Source organism: Cryptomeria japonica, chromosome 7 (assembly GCF_030272615.1).
Source record: "Cryptomeria japonica chromosome 7, Sugi_1.0, whole genome shotgun sequence".
NCBI classification, from domain to species: domain Eukaryota; kingdom Viridiplantae; phylum Streptophyta; class Pinopsida; order Cupressales; family Cupressaceae; genus Cryptomeria; species Cryptomeria japonica.
Genome location: NC_081411.1, coordinates 671,252,912 through 671,280,506, shown reverse-complemented (window position 1 = coordinate 671,280,506; position 27,595 = coordinate 671,252,912). Strand labels below are relative to the sequence as shown.

The 27,595-nt window shown below is 32.4% G+C and overlaps 1 protein-coding gene across 1 annotated transcript; it reads right to left on the bottom strand.

The window, feature by feature from the left end:
* Positions 1-22,748, bottom strand: LOC131856935 (DEAD-box ATP-dependent RNA helicase 27-like). Its single transcript, XM_059208892.1, has 5 exons — positions 22,617-22,748; positions 22,443-22,541; positions 22,092-22,193; positions 21,738-21,836; positions 1-147 (listed from the first exon to the last, which is right to left on the bottom strand). The coding sequence occupies exons 1-5, from the start codon at positions 22,746-22,748 to the stop codon at positions 1-3; spliced, it is 579 nt and encodes a 192-aa protein (XP_059064875.1).
* Positions 22,749-27,595: the final 4,847 nt, after the last annotated feature.

The window sequence follows — 27,595 nt, the reverse complement described above, 5'->3', positions numbered from 1 at the left end:
TTATAACTTTGATATGTCCCTCATCGATGGTCCAATGGAACATGGGAAGGCTTCTGCTGAAATGGTTTCGTCTTCCTGATATGTTTTGAACCATTTGTCTGTTGGGCTCCCATCATGATGGTTGACAGTTAAACTGCTCGGCTTGACCTACAAAGCATAGAATTGGGTAGTTAGTGTTAGTGCACATAAATGAGCTTTTCTTCCATGTTTTCTGGGATTATTATTGTGGAATTCTATTTTAATCGCATAACTTGGATAAAATTATTTTATACTTAGTTGTTAAGCTAATTAAGGAATATATCTATTTTTTCAGTTTTATTCCTATTTTTCCTCCTTTTTTATTTTAATGGAGGCTCCTTATATATTGTAACTCATTCATATAAATCAATCAATGAAGCAATTTTGTTCGCATTCCTCTCTCAAATTTTGTCTTTGTTCTGAAAGTTTACTTCTCTCTTTCCTAGCTAGATCCTCTTATGCAAATTTAGATAAAATTTTACATGGTATCAGAGCGTGGGAGCTAGGAAGAGAAGATAAACACAAATTATTTATAGGCAATTTTTTGAAGATGGAAGCTGACGTAAACCTATGTTTCTAGATGCATGCCAAGGTTATGCTCTTTCGAGCCTCGCCTTCATCTTCTCCTTTTTGACACATCATTTCAGTGGACCTATGATTCCTCTCCTTTGTCATATTATGAGGGAGTTTTTTTTCTCTATCAGTGATAGTGCTTCTTTATTTTTTTTCCAAGTTTGATCAGTTCTTTAGACTATGGGCACCTGTATTTTCAACTAGCAACTTCTTCTTTCATGGCGAGTAGTGTCATTGGGGTCACTCGTGTAGATTCATGTGGCACCTACATATTCGGATGTCAAATGTTTTGCCTTTATTTTCCATTTGATTTTGTTCGATTAGTGTCGTTGGGGTAACTCATGCAGATTATTGTCTTCTATATCCTCGAGAGACAAAAGTTTTGCTAAGTAGTTTCATCAAGGGCACTCATATGGATTCTTGATCTTGATCATCAACTTGGCTTTTGAGGAGGTTCTTCATTCAGCAATATGGTAGACAACTGTCCACATTTTTCTTGTATCTCAAAAGACGTTCATATGCACTTCATATAGCTACATCTCTTGTAAGTTTGAGGGGGGTTTTTGTTCCCACTAGGTTTTCCCTATTTCCTCTTTCCTTTCATTAGACTTTTGTCTCCTTAGTTAGACTTAAGTGGGGGTGTTCGTGCACATAAAGAATATTTTCTTCCATATTTTTTGTTACCAACAATCAAGAAGGAAGATTGAGAGGGGGGGAGGGGTGGGGGATAAATCAGTATTCATTGGATCACAATAAATTAAACTTCAAAACATAAACTGATAGACTACACCATCAGAAATACTGCATTACACAAAAAATCACCAAAAACTCACACAATGATCAATGTGGATTATCAAAATAAATAGGGCATGACTAAGAAACACCAAAAAACATGTTAGAATCATCTAGAATAGTTGCACCAACACGTCTTTTCAAATCTTCATCGGTCAACGTCTCAAAGCTCTTGAACACAACCAATCGACAACTATCACGAGGAAAGATAACTTGTGAAGCACCAAATCATGAACCATTTGAAATTAAGATATACAAGAACATCCCAAACAATAATCCAAAGTCTCAACACAAGATTTGATCACACTGGAATATACCGGAGGAAATACCAGAGGAAATACCAGATTCTGCAAAATAGTGATCAACAAAACCAAACTACAAAATCGGTTAAAAAACTCTTCCCAAAATCACTGGAATAGATCACAAAAAAATATTGACATTAATGACAACAACATATCCTATCAGCGACATTGATTAACCAAATCCAACAATCTCCCCAAGAATCCAACATTTTTATGGGATTATTATTGTGGAATTCTGTTTTAATCACATGACTTGGATAAAACTATTTTATGCTTAGTTGTTAGGCTAGCTAAGGAATATCTCTATTTTTCCAGTTTTATTCTTGTTTTTCCTTCTTTTTTTGTTTTAATGGAGGCTCTTTATATATTCTAACTCATTCATGTAAATCAATAAATGAAATAGTTTTGTTCTCATTATTCTCTTAAATTTTCTCTTTGTTAGATCCTCCTGTGCAAATTTAGTTAAAATTTTATAGTTAGAATGGGTCAATTGGGGGTTAATTGTGGTTGTGCGGTAACAAATTATGGAGAATATGGGAATAGTTTTGGATTTTGGAAAGTTTATTGTAGAGGTTGCCACTGGAGGGAAGTGAATACCAACTTGTTTGAAGTGCAAAATCAAACTCAAAATAGTTGATTGTTGAATTGAATTTTCTAAAAAAATTATGATCCACAACTCATATTGATAATAAATAAAGTTCATTTCATTTTACTATGAACTTGATTCTTGTTGTGTGAATATTTTCATGCATGGGCTTATCCCTAGTATCAACTAATACAAGTGGTATCATAGTATGTTAGAAGAGGAGGAATAGACAAAAGACCTGCAACTATAGAGAACTTGCGACAACAATTTGGATTACATGAGCCGATGAAATAACATCTCACAATGCCTGATTATAGTTCCAGTTAAGTACACATATACTTCAACTCTACTCTTCACACTTTTGCACACTCTTTCACACTTCTTCACTTTTATCCTCTGCCAGTGAAATATAAAAACAATATTTGCACACACAAATGCATCTCATAAATGAATATTACATGTATTTATACAAATAATCAACCTATATTTCAAGGTCGGCTAAACCCTCAACACAAATTACAAAGTAATAACCTCATACACTACAATAATACATGAAAACAAAATCAATGTTGGCCAAGACATGGTCAGGATCAAAATCAATATCGTAAACACGAAACACCTCCAACAATTAAGTCTCAAACATCCGCAAGATGATACAATCACCACAAATATCGCATAAGACGAAGAATGCCACCGAATCAAGAAAATTATCAATAACATGTGCAACAATGAATGCAGACCATCAACATAGATAGAACCTGATATAAAAACATCTACAAGTAATGTGAATCACACTGAAAACAACCACAACATCGTAACTTATTAGAATCATCATCATCAATATATTGAACCTAAAGCCCATACACTAAACTGACTGTCAAACTGAAAGATTCACTTGCGGACTTCCAAATCATAAACCATCTGCATTTAGGACACATATGAATGTCCCAAACACTCTGCCAAATTTGCAAACCAAGATATATTAATTCCAAAGAAATACAAAGAACAATCCTAAATATTGAATAACATGAATAATTGAATAACAACCATAATACCAAATCACACAATTCGATCAAAACATCATGCAGACCATTGAAACTTCTGCAGAATCAACTAGAGATAACTATATCTAATCTCATTAAACTACAACACACTGGCCAAACCAACTCATTTAATCTGACTACAACACTGGAACACATAGAAGAATATGTTGACATCAATGACAACACATCATTGTAGCAAACTTCCCAACAGACTAGGTGCTTGAGTGTAACCAAGGACTTCAACATATATTTTCATAGGCATGATGTTAGTGTCAATAATATGAGCAAGACCACACAACATGACAATGCCAAATTTATCACTTTGAACCATTCTTTTTAATCCTTCAATCAATGGGATAACCTCGCTTTTCGAGTATTGTTGACTCATCCATTGGCGAAGATTTTTAAATTCATTGTCAATCTTCTCCAATTGGTCAACTAAACCCTAGTTAGTGATTCATTGTCATCATGAGAATTATATAAAGAATGGGGATAAATAGCATCAATTATTGGAATAGAAGAACCATCCACATTCTCATGAAACAAGTTATCCAAATTAGGTTCCATATCCTTAGTAAATAAACCTTGGAAAGCCCTAATTCCACAACTTCTTCTGATGAGAATATTATAGGTATGACTAATGGTAGTAAAACCCATATACAAAGGAGGGAAATTTGAATTTGAATTTAAAAATTATGATTAAGCAATACAAAATAATGTAAAAATGATTCATTAACCGATTAATTAAGCAATTTGATTTGTGAATTTGAAATATAAGTCTGTCTAGATCATAGCATAGCATTCATAAAGATCAGATCTAAAAATTGGTTTGAAAAATTATGCAATCCAGATGATAAATTTTAGAATTATAAATTAGGGTTTTTATAAATTAAACAACTAAATTTATTTAATTCAATTTGAAATTACATCTAGGAGGGAAAAATTGAATTTTAAATAACATAAACATTAAGATCTAAAATAATTAACCTAAACTAGACAACCCAGAAGCTCAATTTTAGAATAAAAAATTAGGGTTTTTGTGAAATTAACCTCTAAATTTCTTAAATTCAATAAAAAATTAAGCTTGTAAATGTAAATTTGAATTTGAAATACATAAACACTCAGATTAGAGAACATAAATCATAAAATCTAAGTGTAATACATCGGGTTCACCAAAATGTAATGGTCTTCAAATATTAGGGTTTCGACCATTAGACATATGAAAATCGTTAATATTTATACTTAGGGACCATTAGATTAAAAGAGGGGTAAACCAAATAGATCTAGCTATAAATCAACAAGGATAGGGCTAAGAATTCTATTGAATTTATTGGGTTTGAATTGATTAGCCTCTTTTAAGTTGAATTATGAAAATGTTGAAATTAGGGTAAATATACTAGAAACGAAGTAAAAACACAAGAACAATGAGATACAGTCGTTGGATCGAGCCACAAACATGAATTTGAGGAACGCAAGTGTATTCAGATCTGTTCCTAGAAGGAGCTTCTGAAATATTGGGATCGGTATGCCCATCACACCGGTCCTCCATACTTTTCGTTATCCAAAGGGGAATCTGTCCATCATTGTAAATAGAACAAATTTTGAAGATCGTAGCTCTGTACCTACTCCTATACACACTAGAGAAGGGAAATAGGATATGATTAGGGGTTTTCCTTAGGTTAAGCCCCAGTTTTGGAATTAACCATGAAATAGAAATGAAATGAAATTGAATTACAGTAATGAAAATGTTCTTATTTTGAGGTAGATGTTGAATAATGACTGAACCACTAATGATATACCATTTAGTGGAGTTTTGTTTGTCTTCACCAGGAATTAGGGTTTCATGAAGTCATCATTAACATAGAACATAAATGCCAACTCCAATGCTTGAAAGAAGACTGATTTATTGCTCACTTGAATGGTTGATTGAATATGATTTCTAGATTCGAATTGTATATCAAAATGAGAGGGGTAGACCTCCTTTTATACCTTCCCATTGAAAAAAACTTAATTTTTCGACATGAGTCTGCATGAGATCTAGGTCTTAACAAAAAAAATGCGAGCATTAAGAAGCCCAAAATGAGTACTAATTGGGAGGACTAGGGCACTAAGAACTCTAGTCTATAAGGACAAAGACATCAATGCCTTAGTCTTGACCAACGAGGAACCAAGAAACAAGGGTGAAGCAGAGTGCAAGGTAAAAATAATGAAAAATTTGCATGGTGTGAGCAAAATTAAGGCTCCAATTAGGCATCAAGATATGAATGCCAAGGTGATGGCCCAAATAATGACAAAATTATAAGGGAGTACAATTTAGGATGCTACACTATTTTTCACTAATAAATCATATAATATTCATAATATCTTATAAAAAATTTATCACATAATATCTTGGTGTATGTATGTCTAAAAGATAGTTGGAACCTTGTGAATGGAATTGCATCTTGGAGAGTAATATTAAGATTATTGTAGTCATTATAAGAGAAGTAAATCTTTTATTTTTTGGTATCAATGGTTAGAAACATTTTTTATTATCTGTCAAAAAGGACCAGGTGATATTTTTTTATTTACTGGATATGTGTATCACCATAGTGGAGTTTATATCATAATAAATATGGCTTAATAAACTTGACAATTTCACTTTCTTTTATGCAATAGTGCACATGGACATAATCTATTAATTAAGTGTTTGATATTAGTAACTAATTTTTCATTTATTAGTATTGTCTCACTTATGTATCCCATGTATGTCATAATGTTAAAAATAAAACTCAAAATCAATAATACTTGAATTATTATTCTTAACTAATCTACATATTGTTAATATTTGTAAAAATATTTAAATCAACATTCTTGTTAGATTGACATACCAAACTATCAAATTGAGATAATGGGTTTGCATTTATACTATGTGATGGCTATTTAGACTCAGTTAAGTCACACAAATTATATTGATTATATTCCATTATTGTCCACTAATCATCTCAACATAGAGACCTTAATAAGAAAGAGCATCATGGATCGATCCAAGATAAAGAAAATCATAGAAAGACTCTTCGACTGGCTCTTATGGTGGTGAATATTGAAGAGGCTTGAGTGACAAAATAAAGAAACCATAAAGCAATTAATATATATGTGTTAGAAAGAGTAAATTGTTTTTACTATTGTCAGCACTAACTAGTCTATTATGTCATGCAAGTCCACCATTAGAAAATTAGGTTATTTGCTATAGTGTGATATTGACCGTACAAATCTTATCCTTATCCCAACTGCCAAACATAAATATCAAAGCTAACACAATGAATATAATTTATCTATTTATTTTATTATAAATTGAGGGACTGATCCTATATTTCTCAAAGCTCATATTTTAGTTTCTCCTCTAATCTATGTTTCTTTAGATGGTATCAAATCCAAAGGGGAAGATTGGTGTGCAACAAGCTACAAGTTGAGTCCTATTGTTTGATTATAAGTTGTATGCTATTAGCTATGCAAGATCATGGAGAGAAAGAAGAATTTTAGGAAGTTCTCTATTGATCCTATAAGTGTCCAAAGTTGTGGATGGAGGAGGTGAAGGTGTAAATTTAATAGTAGCTTCCACGAATTGATTATCATTATCATGAAGATGAGCATTGAGTTGTTATTGAAGACAATTGAAGGTATCCCCCTCAAAGTATATTAGGAGGTTTCTCTCTGAAAGTGTCATATTATTATCAAGTAATTATAGAATATTTTATATTATATTCATCTTGTGCAAGTCATATCATTACATGTGGTATCAAAGTATGATCTTGGAACCATGAAGGTAGGACTTTTTCATCTATTATAGAGGTCATTTTTAAAATCATATATTTTCCAAATTTTAGTGAGTTATTTTTTTATTTTTTAAAATTGATTTTTGAAGACTATATTGAAGAACTTTGAGTACAATTTCAAGAAAAATTAGAGCACAATTGAGTAAGTTATTTCAGAATTAGGTTTTTCGTCCTAAATTTTGTGATGCATAGATTCTATAGTAAAATAAGAAGAATAAAAAAGAAAAAGTACAAGAAGTAGAAGAATGAGTAAAATAAATAAGTAGAAGAAAACGAGAAAGAGAAAAAGTAGGAGAGGAAGAAAGAGAAAGAGAAAGAAAAAGAGCAAGCAGAAGAGAGAGTAAGAACAAGACAAAGAGAAAGAGAAAGAGAAATAAGAACAAAAAATAAACATAAGAGCGAAAAATTGAAAATTGAAAATAGAACATATCTTTTATTGATTCAAACCATGATCTTTTAAAGAGGAACTATGGTTTCACAACTAAATAATAGTTGATGCTAAGTTTATTAATACAAACTAAACCTAAAATAAAACTATTTAATGTAAAACTCCAACATTTTCTCCTTATAATATAAGTCCAAATAAGAGTGAAACATTTCAAGGGTTGAATGCAACCCTTTTGGAGACTTTGATGAAGAACCTTCACCAATCCTCCTCCCTCACCTATGAAACACCAAATTGATTACATTAGTGGATCTCTTTACTGTAGATATTTCAACCATCTACCTAACATGAGAGAACATAGAAGTGTTCCCTACCTCCATGTGCAATGAGACACATTTCCTTTGAAATTCCACATCTCATTTGAGTGTGTCAAATGCCTCTAGTGCTATACATGAGACACATTTCCTCTAAAATTCAATATCTCCTTGAGTGTTTTTAATGCCTCCTCAAGTGAAGGGATGCATAATGCCAAGGCCCTTATTTTCTTAAGGGACACAAATAGGGTGCTTCTTATGAAATGAATCATCTCTAAATGGGAAGCTACCATGGGATGATAGATATTCTCCTACCTCTATTGTCTCCAAAATTTGATTACATCTTCTTGCATTTTAACTACCAAATGTGGCATATGAGTTTGTAGAGACCTAAAAACTCTTGCTGAGCATAGTATAAATAGCCTCTAGAATACAAATTTTTTTAATGTCATGACGGAATTGAGAATTGAGAAGGGGTCAAATTCAATCAAATAAAATATTCCTTGAATCAAATGGCTTAAACTATATATCTTCCAATCAACAAACCCATAGAATTTGCATTGTTTTCTCTTTCAAAATAATAATAAATAAATACTTTTTCTAATAGTTGATCATCTAAAAATGTTAAATAATCTATATATTTAAACTATTAAAAAAAATACTTGAAGTAGCTAAGAATAAATCTATGCCTTCAACCAATTTCACTTCCACTCCAAAAAAACTATAAAATCTCTATAAAATAACTTTCAAAACATGCCTCCCATATTACCACATCATCCAATGCAAAATTTTGCAAATAACTCAAATGAAAAAATATATTTCCTCCTCCTCTATGTGCAACAAAATATTTTCAAATTTTTATTTATAAAATAATTTTTAATGTTGAACAATGGTATTCTAAAACAAATCCCACAATCCACACCCTTAGAAGATGAAAATAAGTCAAAATATTCTCACTATAATAATCGCACTTGTTAAAACAAAATTTCTCTAATCACCTTGTATTGAAAAAAATATATTTATGGATGCATATTTCCTCTCCATGTTAGACACCTCAGAAAAAAAAAAAAACAAATGTCACCACATTGCACACACAACATTTAAGGATTACCAATGTTTAAATATTGTATTGTAACTTTCAATTAGGAACCTTCATTTCATTTTCTCTCTTCTCTTTTCATACCATTTGTAATGTATAATATTCATTATTGCCTTCTACAAAAAACATCTTAAATACCTCTTCTGTGATAGAAATTTTTTGAACTTACATGATTTTTAATGAAAAGAATATTAATTAAAAAATCAAATGTTGCACTTTATCAAATTTTAGTAGAGATATTCAAGACTGACATCATCTTTGTATATACCTAATTTATCTCTCTATGTCTTCTTCTTAGTGCTTGCAAATAGCACCTCATCCTTTATGATGCTTAGCAAGGTATTTCATCATTTTTGCAACTTTTATCAAGGAACCAAGGCTCTTGTCACTACAGTCTATGGAGTGTGCTAAGTAGATATTTTACACCAACTAGAGGTTAATGTTGCATGCTTTTCATAGGCAGAAAGACAATTGACACTATCATGCCAAATGAGAGTGGACAAGGGAAAATCCAAAATAAAACATATCTTTTACTGATTCAAACGATGTCCTTTTAAAGAAGCAATACAATTGCACAATTGACTAATAGTTGCTGCAATAGTTTATTAATCTAAACGAAACTAATTAATATAAGACTACAACAATAAAGTAGAATAAGAAGAAGAAGCAAGAAAAAGAGATGATGAAGATGAAAAAAATTAGCATTGAGGACAATACTTTTGTAAAGAGGAGGGAAATGTTAAGTCCCTAACCCTATAGTGTGTATTGTGTTATAAGTAGTTGCTTGTGGCTACATTAACACTTAAATAAGTTACACAATTATTATTATAATCATATATTTGTATTTAGGTCATCTTATGATACATATTTAAGTATCTAAGACAGTCTTGGTGGTATCCAAAGTATAATATGGTATATATTGGAGGTATAGGTAATTTATTATCATCATGATGAGTATTGAGTTGTTATTGGAAACTATTGGAGGTATCCCCCTTGAAGTGGATTAGGATGTTTCCCCCTCAAATTGGCATATTATTATCAATTATTTGTAGCACATTTCTTACTATTTTTATTTTGCGCAAGTTATTTAATTATAGTCAAGTCTTACATCACTATTTATTAGGGTAAGGGTGAAGCCACCTCCCCAAGGAAGTGTTGCTGAGAAAGAGACTATGTGGGATGTAATGGGGAGCCTCCAAGAAGAGATCATTTCACTATAAAGAAAGGAATATTCCTAAAGAATTGCTTGATCATGGGTGATCCCACAATCATGGGTTACACTTTCACCTGTGAAGGAAAAACGCAGGTGATGAAAATGATTTTTTAAGAATTTTTTTTTTTATGAGGGGTGTTAGAGAAAATGACCTCTTCGATCATACGAGTGACATTGACAAGGTTTGCTTGAACCCCTTTTTTATTAATATTTTATGGAGTTCGATTGAACTCCCCTTTAATTGAACCCCCCTTTGATTGAACCCCATTTTAACCTTTTTTTTTAACAAATAATATATAAATCCGAGGACGATAGTTATTTTGTCATTTTCAAGTGTTTGTCTTAGCTGGATAGGGCATTAGAGCGAACCCCCTCTTCCATTTCTAGCCAACAGTGCTCCTCAACACCTGACACCACATGCTATTCTAGCTACATTATACCAAGTGCACCAAATAATTTTTTTGATTATTTAAAATTGTTCAAGCATGTTTATTTTGTATTTTTTGAATTTATTGTTAGATTTATAAAGAAAAAAAATAGGAAGTACAAATTATTTTTTTATTCTTGTATTTTAAGATAAATAATCATATATTTAAATCACACTAAATGCTTTAGAAAAACCTAAGGATTTTTTTAGAGAAACTTATATAACGTTAAAAAAAAATTAAAAAGCCTTGAAAAATCTTACAAAACCTTTCAAAAAATTTAAATAACCTTAAGAACGTTATTGTATTACATTACAAAACCTTTAGAAAAATCTTTAAAAACCTAAAAAAAAATTTCATTGAAACCCATCTATGGCCATTCAATTATTTTTAGTATATCTCTCTCTTTTTTTCTCTCCCTCGCTCTCTCTCTCAACTTTAAGTCTTTTCAATCTGTCTATGTCTCTCTCTCTCTCTCCCCCTCTCTCTCCCCCTTTAGTCTCTTTATACTTTCTCTCTCTCAAGATCTCTCTCTTTCCAGATCTATCTCTACTTTAGCTTTCTCTCTCCCTAGATCCTTCTTAAGTCTTTTTACTCTCTCTCTCTCTCTATTAAGTGTTTTTAGTATTTAGATTTTAAAGTAACTTAGTGTTTAAATTTAATGTTTAGTAAATTTAATCTATAAATTTAAAAGGTTTAGTATTTGAATTTAATATTTTAGTTTAATCTCTCTCTCTCTCTCTCTCTCTCTCTCTCTCTCTCTCTCTCTCTCTCTCTCTCTCTCTCTCTCTCTCTCTCTCTCTCTCTCTCTCTCTCTCTCTCTCTCTCTCTCTCTCTCTCAAGTTTTACATCGAACATGAACTTATTTGTTCAATAAATTTGGAAAAATAGTAAACCAATATTTTTTCTTTATTTATAATCTATGCTAGGTATTGATGTCCTCTTTGGAACTAAAAAGAAAAGAGTTTTTGATATATATAAAACAAGTTATGAGCTCAAATGTACACTTATGTCTAAATTATAATTAGTATGACTTAAAAAATTAAAAAAATTAAAAATATTCAACATATCATTATTAAATCAATTACTCGCATTAGGTATTGATGTAAAAAACCTAAATTAAAAATAATCAAGTTTTTATTATTTATAGAAAAAAAATTTATGTGTTTTAGAATGCATATCTCCCTAAAGAAATGTTGTGTTCTATTAAAAACTACTTTTCAAAGGAGATGGAAAAAGAATACAAATTGATTAAAAAAATTAAGAAAAAATATTTGTAGAATTTGCAGAAAAGATGTTACAAATCAGTAGTTTACATCATCTTCAAATTCTTGATGGTTTAGAAGTTATACATGTCAGAAAGTGAAGATTTTTTCAAAATGTTCATTTAAGTGTCATAGTTGACGAAAAAGTGTAACCTGCTATTATGAGATCACCATTTAAAGATCCACTATAAAGTACTTGTTGTTGAATGCATTTGGAGATCTCAAATCCAAGTCGCTATAATCATCTATATCACTTTTTGGACAAGTGTTGTTTTATTAAATAAGAAAAATTGAGTGTCATTAAGTTGTTTCATAGTTTGAAGTTATAAATTATTTGAAGAGGATGTCTGCAAGTAAAGGAGACTCAAAAGATCATAAATGTAAAAGGTTTAATTTGAGAGCACTCCATGTGAGCTTAGGAGAGTGATTTCAAAAAGGATACATTGATTTGATTTGTAAGTGCTAGCTTCCTAGTGAGAAAGTCACTTGAGGTTGTTCTTAGTTGGAAGTGAAGAAAATGATTGTTGGTTAAAGAGATTGTGTCCAACAAAAGAAAGGTAGCTAGAGTAGTTGCTCCATATAGTAAAAATAAGGAGATTGAGCTATATATATAAAGATCAAATGTGTTTGCTAGGTTTGTGGCAATCCAAAACTATTTGTTGAGAGGTCCATGGTCAACCAAAACCACTTGTATGTAAGCTTTTTGGTTAGTTGAAACCAACTGAGTGTAGATTATATGGCCAGCTAAAATTATTTGTGCTCAAAGTTTATGGTTAGCTAAGAAACCATTTAAGAATTGTATTGGTATGTAACATGGTAAATCTAAGCTACTAAAACTAAAATAAAATTAGCTTAAATTAAAATTCATATTTTTAGCTTCAAATTTTTTTGAGAGATAATGAATGGTTGTCTAGAAAGTAAAAATCAACATTTAATTAAGAATGATTGAATAAAAACAAATAGAATAAGAAACTAAATGATAACATCTACTCAAAAAATTATTCAAGAGAAGTTTAGGGTTTACATATTCTTGGATAGCAATTTGAAACTTTAAGTCATCAGTGCAATTCTATAAGGGGGAAAGTATCATCAAGGATTTTCCACCCAACCAAAAACTTAATAGTCTCATATTCCACTTACAACTGGAAAGGCATAACCCTTTGCACTATACAAATGGATGTTGGATCTAATTCCATTTGATATCAGTTTTTGATCCTACACAACCCTAGTTGATCACACACCATAAGTAGTTCCTAACTAGTTTGATCTTTGACTGGGTTGCATATTTGGACCAAATGAACTAACTAACACAAACTTATTGTAGCATCACCTTGGACAAAAGTTTTTATAATTTTTCATCATGTTAATGTGTGTAATCATTGTCTCTTTTCTAACTACATACTAACTATATCTAAGGCTTACACGTTCTTTTACTTAGAAGAAAAAAAACTTGATTTAATGTGCACTACTTGCTATTATTTATTCATTATGAAATTATTTTCATATGCATTTATTTTCTTTGTTGATGATACCTACTAACTTTCCATACCTATTCTCATGAGCTAGCTAGCTAACCTGCTCTCTCCTATTCATAGGTATGGGAACTTAGTTTACCATTATGAAATATTTATCTTTTTAATTGTTAATTATTCTATTAATTTCATTAGGTCTAGAAGTTCCTAATTGTAGAATTCATAGAACTATTGTGTCTACTCATTCGTGATATCAGAATTTTAATTCCTAACTTTAAGTTTAATGTTTCAGTTCTATAATATCAAATTTTAAGTGTGTAAGTTGATTCTAACCATGGCTAAGTTAACCAAGTTTTACTTTTCACGCCTGAATCTAGCTACTCTTCATGTAGTAAATATTTGTATGCATGAATCTAGCTACTCTTCATGTAGTAAGAAACAATTATTAAGAAAGATTACAGGAATATTGTCAGCTACTAAAACAAGCTTTTCTTACATTTAAACTCAGCAAATATTTTATTCTTTTCAAAGAAAACAAGCAAGCACTATGAAAGGCACATAACCTGATAGAGTTTGTTTGCAAGCACAATGTGGAAACACTTAATTTAATGTGGAATCTAACTACCTTCCCTTATCCTCTATTAGTTGTGTTTCCCTACTTATGTTCAGGTTCTTACTATCCAAGATGAATTTTGAGTTAGTGATACCACAAAATGCTATGAACTTCTATAAATATTCTACAGACTTCAGAATTACTCAATTTTTATTGATAGTGGACGCTTATCAACATTTCAAAACATTTTGAGCCAATTTCCTATCATTAACATCGAATTCCAATTCTTCTAATATGTCATAAATCCATTCCATTATCATTTGAAAGGAAATGATATGAAATGTGGTTTATGAGAATGTAGTTTTAATTCCATTCATGCTGACTAAAATATTATGGTTCCTTATTTTGCTTGCACAGAAACTTCATTACAAAGTTTGTGATGTTAATATAATTCAAAAATCACATACATAAAGCAAGGTCCACTCAAGTCATCAACGTGTTCAATTCATTTTACATAGGTTGCTATGTGTATAGTTGGAACTCTATATTATTATATATAAGTATATATATGTAGATATGTATATGTGTGCTAACTATCATGTAGCATAAGACACACATATAGAATAAGATTTTCCATTCTATTTACACAATCATTTATGTATTTTTTCTTTTATCACGTGAATCGTTAAGGGTTAAAAAGGATCATATTTATTTATTTGAGTGACTCAATTTTAATTTTTTGTTTCAAAAGAATGCCCTAGTTGATAACAAGGATACAACAAACCCTAACTACTAGGCTAACCATCTAGGGTTAACCAGGATAGACACCAAGTTGATGAAAACACACCCTAAGTCTAACTCAACATTACAAGTATAAAAATTATAGGCTTTGGGTTCTAGATAGCATTAGGTCCTTCATCTATTACCTTTTGTTCCTAATTATACTTTCCCTCCCTTTTTAGAGAGTGATGAATTCCCTGTATCCACTAGGTCAAAACCATGCAGTTAGTACGAAATCTCATCATAAATCTAACATATTCAAATATGATAAGAATAGTTTATATTAACATAATGATTTGAAACAAAATCATTTGCATGTGTACTATGAATCACTAGTTAACAATATTCAGCAACATGTATCAATGCATTTAAACACTATCAAAATATTAGGGCACAAGACAGATGTAATAGGTTAGGGGTAAGGCACAACAATCCCAAGGTGGTTATGATGAAGGGAAGTTAGTAAAATGAAGCAGCACTCTAAAGCCCAATTACATGGAAAACATAATTTGATCAATGTTTGTAAATGGATACCTAACAAGATCATAAACCAAGACCCATCATTTTCTGGAATATGTGAACATATTTGAAAATAGTTGGTGTAATTAATTTATGAAAAGATGTTAGCAAAAGTAAATTAATTATATAGGCCCACTATCAGTAACTCACCCTTATCTTCAAGAGTCCTACAAATTTTATCCGTATCTCAGTTGTCCAACATAAATATCACTACTAACACTGTGATTATCATTCATTACGTATCTTCTTATAAATTAACGGATTGAGCCACTATTTCAAAGTGGTCATAATTGAGTTTCTCCTCTAATCCACATTTCTTTATAATTTGTTTCACTATAAGAAACGTTTTAGAAAAGAAACCACAGACTCACCAGATTCGTTTAAACTTGTGGTGTTTTGGTTAATGCAACATAATCTCTCTATTGGAATGACATAGTACAGATGACCAATGCAGCACCAAGGGCAACAAGTGTATAATGGTGGCAAATTATGCAGTTATATTAGTGAACGACACAAAATTTGTGAAAAAATAATTTCAATCGGCTCATTCTGACCTAGGAACCTTTGATGCCTATCAACTGAAATCAATGCCCTAGGCAGTAACAAGTTTATTGATTTGTTTGAGTGTAACGTTTCCTTCAGATGCTTATTTTCTTAAGATAAATTAACTTTAGTAAGCATGATAGTTAACATCAAAATTAATTGTAATGCAACCACATAAGCAATTAAAGAGGCCAGTACCTCACATGTGTTACAAGCAATCAACTACAATGTTCTTACATGGAGACATGATTGATTACTTATATAAGTGATGGTCATATATATCGGTCTGCATGCATTTTACATGTGCATTGGAGGATACAACATTTCTTTGCGTAATTTTGTCCATAAAAATTCATTAAACTGACTATTTTATGGATAGGAAGGGCATTTATGATGTTGGTATTCCTTGCAAATTTTCACAGCATGCGTATGTTGATATATAATAACGATTTCATGAATCCCATGATTGCTAGACATTCACAAAATGGATAGGTTGAAAAATCTTTTGGAGTTTGCAAAGAAAATCAAATAGTGGTTGTTAAGATATTTCAATAATTTCTGCCAGCATTCGTTACCCCTGTGATAACATAGAGGCGTGAACCAAAGTTTAATGATCATTAAAGTATAATGGTGTCAGATTTTTGTCATAAATTATACCTAGGAATGCAGCAAGATTATTGTTAGAATTAGTTTTACAACGCTTGTTATAATTAGAATTAGTTTGTCATAATCTCCTCTTGAACTTCATCTTGATGCCGACTAACGTGTATTCACTGGTTGCCTTCTGTACATATATCGGTTGACACAAAGTACCGGTTAGAATTAGTTTTACAACGCTTGATGGACGTTGTGCACGGAATGCACCCACAAGGACCCCTACCTATCCATCACAAGCGAAAAAGAACAAGGCATTACAACCATCAAGCCTCTAAGATCAAAATTATATCACTATTGGAAATTATATCACATGCCTCACCAATTATCAAAAGTTGGACATTCTCGCCTTTGAAGATACTGTATGATTTTTTCCATGTTCCGTTTGAATTTCCTCCTTCACCCCTGATGATGTTGTGTTTGAATTCCCTTCCTCACCCTCGAAGATGATGTCTCAAACCCACCAACCCCTAGTTTGACAATTAGGGATGAAGACACAAATATCTATCGATGTAACACCAGGAAAGTCCATGTTTGAAATGCAAGTGGTTCATCTCCCCATGTTTAACACAAGAAACATGACGTTTATCTCACATGATTCACCAATTATCGAAAGTTGGGCATAGCGCTTGGATTTCAATGAAACAAAATGCAAAAAATATCCCAAATGAAGTTTGATTAAAATTATTTTCATTTCCAATTGGTATGAAGCCATTAGGATAGAGACACCATGTTTATCTCCAAAGACATCGTGTTTATCGTCACCATAAAAGCACCATGTTTATCGTCACCTTAAAGACACCTTGTTTATCTCCACAATAAAGAAACCGTGTTTATTGTCACCTTAAATAAATTGTGTTTATCTCCACAGTAAAGACACTGTGTTTATTGCCACAATAAAGACATCGTGTTTAGCTTCATAGCGAGGACACCATGTTTATCTCCACACTAAAAACAACATGTTTATCATCACATTAAAGACACCATATTTATCGACAAAGGAAACAAAGGAGATAATATTTATCGACAAAGGAAACAAAAGAGGTAACACGATGTGTTTATTGTGACAGTGAGATCGGCTTTTGAAATATAGTCTGTTATTTGGATAAGACTGGAAAAGAATAATATTTTTGGTGGTTTAATAAAATGAATAATAGGAGTTTAGCATCAAGTATGTTATTTAAGAAACATATTTTTGCATGTTGTTAGAGTGCTAAAATTTCTCTAGAATATTCTCTCGTTATATTTATGAGGGTCATTTGTTATTAGGTTAGTCAAGAGAAAAATAAACAAAAACTTCCCTGATACTTGATGGATCTAACTGAAACAAAAACCCAAATGAAGTTGATATACATTACTTTCATTTGCAATTGGTTTCGGGTCATTAAGTTACAACACTGTGTTTAGCACCACAATAAAGATGACGTGTTTTACTCCAAAATAGAAAAAAGGGGACTTTTCGATAATAGTGGAAAATAATATCAATTTTGGTGATTTAACAAAGTCAACAATAGGAGAATATCATCAAGGATAAATTCATCCATCTATTAACACTTAAAACATTAAAATTATATATAAACAAGAAAAGAACGAAAAATAACATTTAGGAGACATGGATTTAAATTTAGATTTAAACAACCAAAGAATGAATAAGAATAGATGTTTAGTAAAATAGTAAATTTTTAACTAATGAGTTTATGTATTTTTAGAAAGCATTTAGTAGAAAATTATTTTACTGTTGATTTAATCTTGTTTCCATAAGGAACAATACTAAGCAAAGCCACATAATTGTTGACATCAATGAGACGAGTCGGTGGAAATTATGATGTATTGAAAATCTTCACTTGTATTCAAAGAGACATTAAAGAACAAATATAACAAAGCATATAATGGACATGCACAATTTGATCAATATAAAAGCAATTTTTACACCTCCATCAACAAATGTATACATAATCAAACCAAACAACTTGCATACAACTGAGTTACAACTAACATTATTCCCAAGATGGAGGTGCCATGTCTTTAATTATTCTCTAGTTAGGCCAAATAAAGCATAGCATTCCTCGTAATGCAACGAGTTATACATGGACGAAAACTGCATGTTCATACATCATAATGCAAAGAAGCAACTCTACAAGGAAGCAATAAACAACCTCAACTTATACTTGTACTCTACGCCATCAACAGGTTTCTTATGTGTTACTATAGACTTCAAAACAACAAATCCCCATGAAAAGAATTCTATTGAACAACACTTGTACATTTTTTTAATATAATTTTTTTTTTAACAAAAGAGGCATCGAGCACCCTATAGGTACTAATGATATACACAGAGACTCAAAAATATCAGATGGATGTCTCATCTTTATAATCTAGTGCATCAAAGATTTATCTCTTGCAATGCTAGGAGCGATCCTATTTGTATTGTTCTTATTGCACCACACCCATGTGCAACAAATATGATAGCCTCTTGCATCATGTGATCATACTAAGAATGGAAAAAATAACCCAACACCTACACCTCCTGCACCTCCCACTTCTGTTCTCTCAATTTCCTTGAATGAAATGCTCTCCACGAGTCCACCAAACAACTACTAGAGAACCCCAATAATAAACAAAAAAAACAAAGAGTCCATACCTCAAAACACAAAGCTAATCTAATTCCATCAATAACACGTGTAGATTACATTGAATGTTCATAAAAAATAACATGAGCCATTTTGGGAGGTATTTTGTAGTGACCTTGGCATAATGTTTCGAACCCTTTTTTTTGTCAAAAGAGTTAGAACCAGTAATATTCATCTAGGGTGCCAAACAGAGATTAGAATAACTTTTATTTTTTTAGTCCCCACCTATATGGAATGCTACCTACTCATTGCACACCTGAACTAATTGCATAAACAACATACGAATAATACATAGTGTGTTTCTCATCTATTTCATATGAAAAACACAATGCCCATCTCACACAATAATCAAAGAGTACAAGCTTATTCAACAATGCACAAAAATACTAATATTTGAATAATAAAACAAGAGTACACTGACAATTAAACAAACAATATAGTGATATACAACAATATGTGAAACAAATGTTCACATTTATAACCAAAGTAATCAGACGTACTAACTAAAATAAATTATTTAACTAAAGTAAGCAGATGGTGTCCAGAAATGTCCAACCAACAATATGTGAAACAAATGTTCACATTTATAACCAAAGTAATCAAACATACTAAAAAAAATTGTTCAACTAAAGTAAGAAGATTGTGTCCAGAATTATCAAATCAAGCATTGAGAGAGGGGTACATAATCAAATAATATATTCATCATCTCCTCTGCTATCTAGTTTGTGCAACAAAGGAAATGCCTTCATAGAATCTACTTCTTTTCCTACGGTTACTGTGTATCTCAAGAGGTGTGATCCTAAGGGATCAAAGCCTCCCACTTGACCACCTTCCATTGGTAGGCTACTTCATGGGAACTTTCTTTTTCTTCACATAGTGGAGGTCATTGTCCTATATGAACCCACAAACAATATACATGAGTAGCTCCAATACAACAGGAAGATGCACAATAAATATGTTGTTGCAACGGATATGAAGGAAACTATGATACCTACCATAGGCTACTTTTCCAGCATATTGGTGATTAGGGGGCATTAATCCTGCAACAATCCATGGAGAAAAGAAATGAGAGGCAGTGATACAATTGGTATACCTATATTTAAAAAATATATGTAAAATATCCCAAGAGATATCTTATAATAGAAGAGAATCATCTATAAAATAAATGTTCTTCTAAAATACTAAATACGAAGAATACAAAGCCATTAAAGTCCTACATGCAAAAACCTATGGATCTAACTCAAAACTAGTGGCAATGGTTCTATTTCATTTGGACTAATAAAGTAAAACCTCAACAAAAGATGAAAAATGGTAGATTTCATGCATTTGCATGTCAAATTGTTTCAAAAATGGATTTTTTTTTAAAGACATTTTGATGTCATTGTACATGCCTCTCGGCATAACCAAAACTCGGACAAAAGTATGTTGGTACAATGCATATAAAGAAAAGAATGAGATGTACCACATGTTTCTCCACAACCAATTCCATCATGTTGGTATTCACGAGGTGTTCATCTTGCACAAAACCATAGAGAAAATAGATGAGTTGCACCATTACAATAACATCTTGCACAATAAATATGCTGGTGCAATGGATATAAAGGAAGTATCAGACATACCACAAGTTACTCCATGGGCGATTGCTTTGTGGTGGGGTCAAAAGGGGTTCATCCATCGCATCGTCAATGGTGAGGTGTGCATCTTGCAACAAATCATAAATAGTACATATGAGTTGCAAAATCATAATAGGAACTTGACCAATGCATATGCCGATAAAAGAGATGTGAAGGAAATTATGACACAAACCTCTTGAAAGGAATTTTGGCCATCATTGATTTGTATTGAAGAGGCAGGTTGGGCCAAGTCTGAGATGTTCCATATCTCAAATGAATTCAATAAATTGATCAGTACATCTGATAATGGATGTGGATAAGGCAGCTCAACATCTACGTCAAGCAACTCAACAACACGGAATTTGATAGTACTTGGTGGGAGTGAAATATTGGGGTCAATTGCACCAATTCCCATGGAAGCCACTTTTCCTTTTCCAATGAGAACTCCCTTTAATAGAAGCTCAACATGATCCCTGATAGCATAAGTGCCACCTTCATCATGTTCACTATTCTCATCCAAAGCACAATGATCAAACACACAATACACTACTTCAAAGGAACTTTTTTATAAAGTTAGGAATGTTGTTAGTAATGGTGCATAACCTAATATTGGGAATATTGTGATTGAAGACAATCAAGATTTTTTTGTTGAGATTGATTACATAAAATAATGGTTGTACACATAGAAAAGGGAATTGAAGAGGTTGTCCTTTTGTATGCAAGGCTCAAAGAAACTAATCATCCATGGAAAAAATACAAATCCATAATCATCAAAGAAAATATTAGAAAGTTGGGCAAAGACAAAAGCCAACAGTGCATATGTAAAAACATTGCCCATACAAATATAAAACTTAAGGCATGAAGCAAGTTGGCCAGAGACAGGATGGTGATTACATAATAACATTTCCCATACATACACAAAACTAAATGCACACATGCATTTCAAATGACACCTAAACATTCGAGTTGTAGTTGACTCATAATTAACAAAATTACTTAAGAGTTGAGAATGTGGGCTTTCAAAGGTGACATGGACATTGGTTATGAAGTAATTTCGTTCCACCAAAATACACTAACAATAATAACAACTAAAAAGATCCATCATACAATATGAATTTTGAAAAATGAAAAGCAAGAATATACCTTGTCCTTTTTCTTCTTTCTTTTGTTTGCCTTATGTTGCTTTTCACCTTCCACTTGAACAAGACCATCCTCATGTAAGCGAGGTGCTTCATTTGCCGCCTGTCAAATGGGAGCATCAATGTAAGATATCAATTGATTATGCACAATGAGATATGGATGTAATCCAATAATATACCTTCTCCTTTTTCTTTGTCCCTTTTTCCACCGTGTGCCACTTAAAACCTCTTGACCGATCAACACCATCCTCATGCAAGAAATGTAATGCTTTAGATGAAGCCTATCACATGGGAGCATGAATGTAAGTGATCAAATGATTAGACACATGAGATATCTAGATGTAACCCAAGAATATACCTTCCCCTTTTTCTTCTTCCTTTCTTCCACCTTGTGCTTCTTATCACCTACCGACTGATCAATGCCATCCTCATGCGAGAAATGTACTGCTTCAAATGAATCCTATCACATGGGAGCATCAATGTAAGATGTCAACTGATTAGGTACACGAGAGATGGATGTAATGCAAGAATATGCCACCTTCTTTTTAATCTTCCTTTCTTTCTCTGTGTGCTTCTTATGACCTCTCGATTGAACATCATCGTCCCCATGCAAGAAAACTACTTCAAATGTAGCCTATCAAGTGGGAGCATCAATGTTGGCTATCAATTGACTACACACACTAGATATGGATGTAATGCAAGAATATACGTTCTCCTTTTTCTTCTTCCTTTCTTCCTCCTTGTATTGCTTATGACCTCTTGATTGAACAATGCCATCTTCGTGTGAGCCAGGCACTTCAGATGCAACCTACCAAACAAGAGCGTGAATGTAAGCAATTAATTGATTACACACAAAATATATGGATGTAATGCAACAATATACCTTCTCCTTTTTCTTCTTCCTTTTTTCCTCACGTTTCTTTTCACCTTTTGAATGAACAACTCCATTCTCATGTGAGAAATATACTTCTTTAGATGAAGCTTGACAAAAGAGAGCATAAATGTAAGCTACCATTGATTACAACCTATATGAATACAAGAATTGGAAGTTAGTTGTGAAAGTTATATTGATGTTATCTATCCATGTTATAGAATTAAATCAATCTACCTTCACTATTTTATTCTTCCTTTGCTCCAAAATGGGTTCCGCATAACACGGTTGCCCCACATGCTCCTCATGTGGTTTTCTAGTGTCACAACTGCCTTCCCCTCTGGATTTTCTAGGGTCATGCTAAAGTAGAGTACACAATCATTTAGTAATATGTATTCAAATCAAATTAATAAATATAACAAAAAAAAGGAAAAAAACAACAACAAAAACAATAACAAAAGCACACAATGGTGTGTTTGCAAACTTAACCAGAGGTTTCAATTTTTTCAAATGGAACAACTTCAATATCTTTTATGTTCTCACCTCTTGATTTTCTTTAGAGTGGTACTCATGCATGGTTTCTCTTATTTCTTTCCTTCCTGCTTTTGATAGGTCCTCATACACGGTCACACTATGGGTGAAGAAAACCCGCTCAACTACATGTCGACATTGTTCTTTTACCTATAGTCTCATCTGGTATTCAACATTGGCCACCCTCCTTTCAACATATAGATTACTTTTCTTAGGTGGATGCGACTTAAAACTTTTTGAGGTCATAGAACATCTACGCTTATGTGGCTGAATTAAATCAAGATTGTGCTTGAACATTCTATGCATATTATAAGCTCAAAGATCCCAAAATCTCACCCTTCTAGCCTCACCGCATCTACCATATAGACAAAATTAAAAAATCCTGGTTCCCAGGCATCCAGTTCTATATTTCATTGACCCCTGTCCCACATTTGCAATTTCAAAAGTCACATTTCATGAACACATAAAAGCTCACATTCCATAGAACATCAATCACATGGAAGTCAATGGAGAACATTGATTAGAATACAACCAATACCTATCCTTCTCGACCATCATCTTATATTTCATTATCATATGGATCCTCAGAAGACACATCTTCATCTTCAGTAGAAGCCTCACTAAGCTTGTATTGTCTGGCAGAAGACGACGATTCTTCTTCCTTTGAGACCCATCGTATGAATGACAACCTCTCCCATACCATAGAAGTTGGCATCGGAAAAAATGAGACGTGTGAATGTTATTGTAAACTAAATAACATGACACAACATGCATAAACATAACATAAAGATAAAATATATTCTACCTCTCAATTCCACAAACTACTCAAACAATAAATAAAAGGCACTCCCCAATTAATAGGAAAGTGTTTTGTAATCAAACCAACAACCTAGGAAAAAAACAAACTATTGGTGATAGATTAAATTTGAAATTAAACACGCATGCCACAACAAACAATTATTTTCATTTATATTTAGAAATATTGAACACAATTTTATGGCACAACATACATGCCCAAGTGGAAAGATAATTGACATATTCAACTATACTAAGGCAGTTTAATTTCAAACTCAACCTATGACTAACAAAAGTAGTATATATTAACCAACATTATCTGTCCATTTGCTATTCTACTGGAACTATGGAGGAGAGGATGTTCACAAATAGTTAGACCCCCAAAAATAACCCCAACACTTTGAAAAATGCCACATATATACATACACATATATGCCTAATAGTGCTATTTTGTGTACACAATAGCCCCAACTAATCGGATTCACACAAAAATAATCTAATTTTTTTGTCTACACACTATTTTCTATACATAATAGCCTCCACTATTTGGGACTCACACAACTCCATTGTATTCACTTCCATGTCTCTTCTCCTTGGGCCTATCATCACACATCATCTAATCTCCCACATGCCATGGTCATGCCATTTTATGTCGAGAATAGTAGTATGGACATTAGCATGGGTTGTTTTTGACATAAAATGGCATGACCATGGCATCTGGGAGATTAATTTCATGCCATTTTAAGTCAAGAATATAAGTATGGGCATGGGCATACATATGTGGAGTTGTATTGGGCCCCTCATGGAGCGCTCGAGTTTCCTGCATGGAGGAGAAAAGTACTAGAGGACCTTTCAATGATAACATTTTTCAACAACCGAAAAGGAATGATGTGATGCACTATGTGATGAAAACTAATCTCCCACATGTCACGCTCATGGTATTTTCTATGGAGAATATCCCATGCCCTACAAAATAGTGTGTACACAGAATTTTGAATTTTTGTGCGCATCCAAAATAGTAGGGGCTATCAAAAGGTCCTCCAATACTTTTTCTCTTACACACTCGAAACTCAAACTACTCTTTCATGTGGTCACCTCCTTGAACTTTGAATGCACAAAACCCTCTACATTTTTGGTCGAAATTAGATATGCATACTAGGTTTCACCCAAAAATGTCATTTTAGAGGCTAAAAATGTAAAAATATTAAAAAAATGGGTTCCTTACTGGTTTTTATGTGTAAAATTATTCTCTAACCATCACCAAATCCAACATTCGTCTTTCATGTAGTTACAAAAACCCTTGATTTCCCACTCCTATTTCTTGTAGCGTGATAAAAATAAACCCTTCTCTTTTGTGTGATGATCAAACCTGGTGATTTTCCCCCTAAAACCTGCATCATCTAAAAACAAACCCTACGTCGTAATTAAAACACTATGTTTTGCATAGAGTTGTCTACCAAAAGAGAAGCTTTGCACCATTCATCCATTTTACAGTAGCCAGGTTGGACATTTTGCCAGGAAAATTCTAATACATAGTGCCTAGTGTCCTTCCTTACTAGCCATCAAAAAAGGATAACATCGAAAGTTTCTCTTGTACTTTTTCTAATCCATGCTAGAAACTCAAACACTCCACACGGGGCCTAATACAACTCCACATATGGTGTGCTATTTTTTGTGGAGAATAGCCACTTCCATACATAATATTTTGTGTAATCAATTTTACAATGGAGTGATTTTTTGGTAGCTTGAGTGTGATTGTTTTGGATGCATTTTGACAAAGATAGTAAAATTGATCTGGAATTGCATAAAATGGAGTTGTGTGAATCCCAAATAGTGGGAGCTATTGTGTACACAAAATAGTGTGTATAAAATAGTGTTTACACAAAATATTGTGTACAAAATGGAAGTGGCTATTCTCCACATAAAATAGCACACCATACATAGAGTATGGGCCCACTATTTGGGATTCACACAACTCCATTGTATGCAAATCCAAATTAATTTTACTATCATTGTCAAAATGCATTCAAAACAATCACAATCAAGCTACCAAACAATCACTTGAGTGTAAAGTTTTCAAATTTTTCTAAATGTCAATGGCATAATGTCTGCCAAACATTGAGATTCAGAACACAACCACCCACTATTCTTACATGACCAACTAATGATAAGGAATATGGGAATGTTGCCATAGATTGAAAATTAAAAATAATGAATTTAGAGGACCGTTGTCCAAAAATCAATCCAATGTAAATGGTGTGAATGTGAAATTCAATTCCAATCTAATAATGAGAAAAATATTTAGTTTTTCAAATGGGTTGCAAATAACCTACTTTTTTGCCATGAATGCAAATAGATTTGCCTAGTGAGATAATCCACTTTGTGAAATGAAAGTAGATACATCTCCTACTCCAAATGGTCATAATATCAAAGTATCACAATCTAATAGTTGTAGCCTATGGAATTCATTGGGGATTTCAATGCAAGTGAGTGTCAATTTGGAGAAAAATATAGAGGGTTTGGAGCGGTTACAATAGTTAAAAATGTAATAGGGGTGTTCCATTTTGACCAGAAAAACACTAAATTTGGAGCTCTCCTTTGATGAAGCACAAAAGAAGCATTTTTTCAACCCAGTGCATGAGATAAACATTCATTTGTGCAACCTCCTAAAGTACCATTGCAAATATCCTACTTTTGTGCCATGGGTGCAAATAGATCAACCCAGTGAGATAATCTGCTTTGTGAAATGGAGGTGGAGACATCTCCTACTTGAAATAGCAATAATATTAGATTAGTAAAATGGAATAATAGTGGGATGTAGAATACACTGTGGATTTCAACACTAGCTGGTGTCATTTAGGAAAAAAAAAAAGGTTTGGAGAAGTCGTAACAACAAAATAAGGAATAGGTGAAATCACTCTCACCATTTTCAAAATATTACTTGAAATTAAATGGTGAAATTGTTCTTACAATAAAAAATAAAAAAAACCATTAGGAAAGAATTTGCAGAGACGTAGCAATTACTAGAGTTGGGTATGATTTAGAAACTTTACACAAAAATATGGATTCCAACAATCATTGGTTGAAGATGAGCAAGATATGGTTATTGACAAACAAAACTAGTAAGACTTACTGAAGGATACACAGATAATGAAATATATTTCATCATTAGAGAAATTTAAAATACTTCTAAGATTGATGTGGCAACCAAAAATATTAAAAAATGACACCTATTTCACATCTGATAGTAGACTTTAGAAATTTTTTGTGAAAGCGGCATATGTTAAGAACAAAGTATGCATATCTAATATTGAGCAAAAATGTTGAGGGTTTTGTGTGTTGGAAGTTCGAGGATGTGGAAAAGAAGGGGTTTTTTCTGACTGCATGCAAGAGGAACGTTGGATTGCAAGGTAGATATAGAAGATTTCTTCTGGTAAAGAGAGTGAGTAAAAAAGCCTAACATATTTATTTTCCAGCTTTAGTTACAGATGCAATTTTTTAAGATACTTCTAAGATTGATGTGGCAACCAGGTGTATTTAAAAACGACACCTATTTCACATTGTTCGAATCTTTAGTGTTATATACAATGTTGTTCTATTGAGAGAAACAGTTAAAAGCTACTATGTTTTTCACATGACTAGACCACATGTGTACAAAACACTTG

What these genes read in the sequence shown, in the direction of transcription:
- LOC131856935 (XM_059208892.1), bottom strand. Translation starts at nt 22,748, where the DNA reads ATGGTAGCTTACATTTATGCTCTCTTTTGTCAAGCTTCATCTAAAGAA. An exon ending in GGAAGAAGAAAAAGGAGAAG is followed by an intron (nt 22,542 to 22,616) that starts GTATATTGTTGC and finishes CTTGTTTGGTAG; the next exon opens with GTTGCATCTGAAGTGCCTGG. An exon ending in GAAAGAAGAAAAAGGACAAG is followed by an intron (nt 148 to 21,737) that starts GTATATTCTTGC and finishes TATGCTTTGTAG; the next exon opens with GTCAAGCCGAGCAGTTTAAC.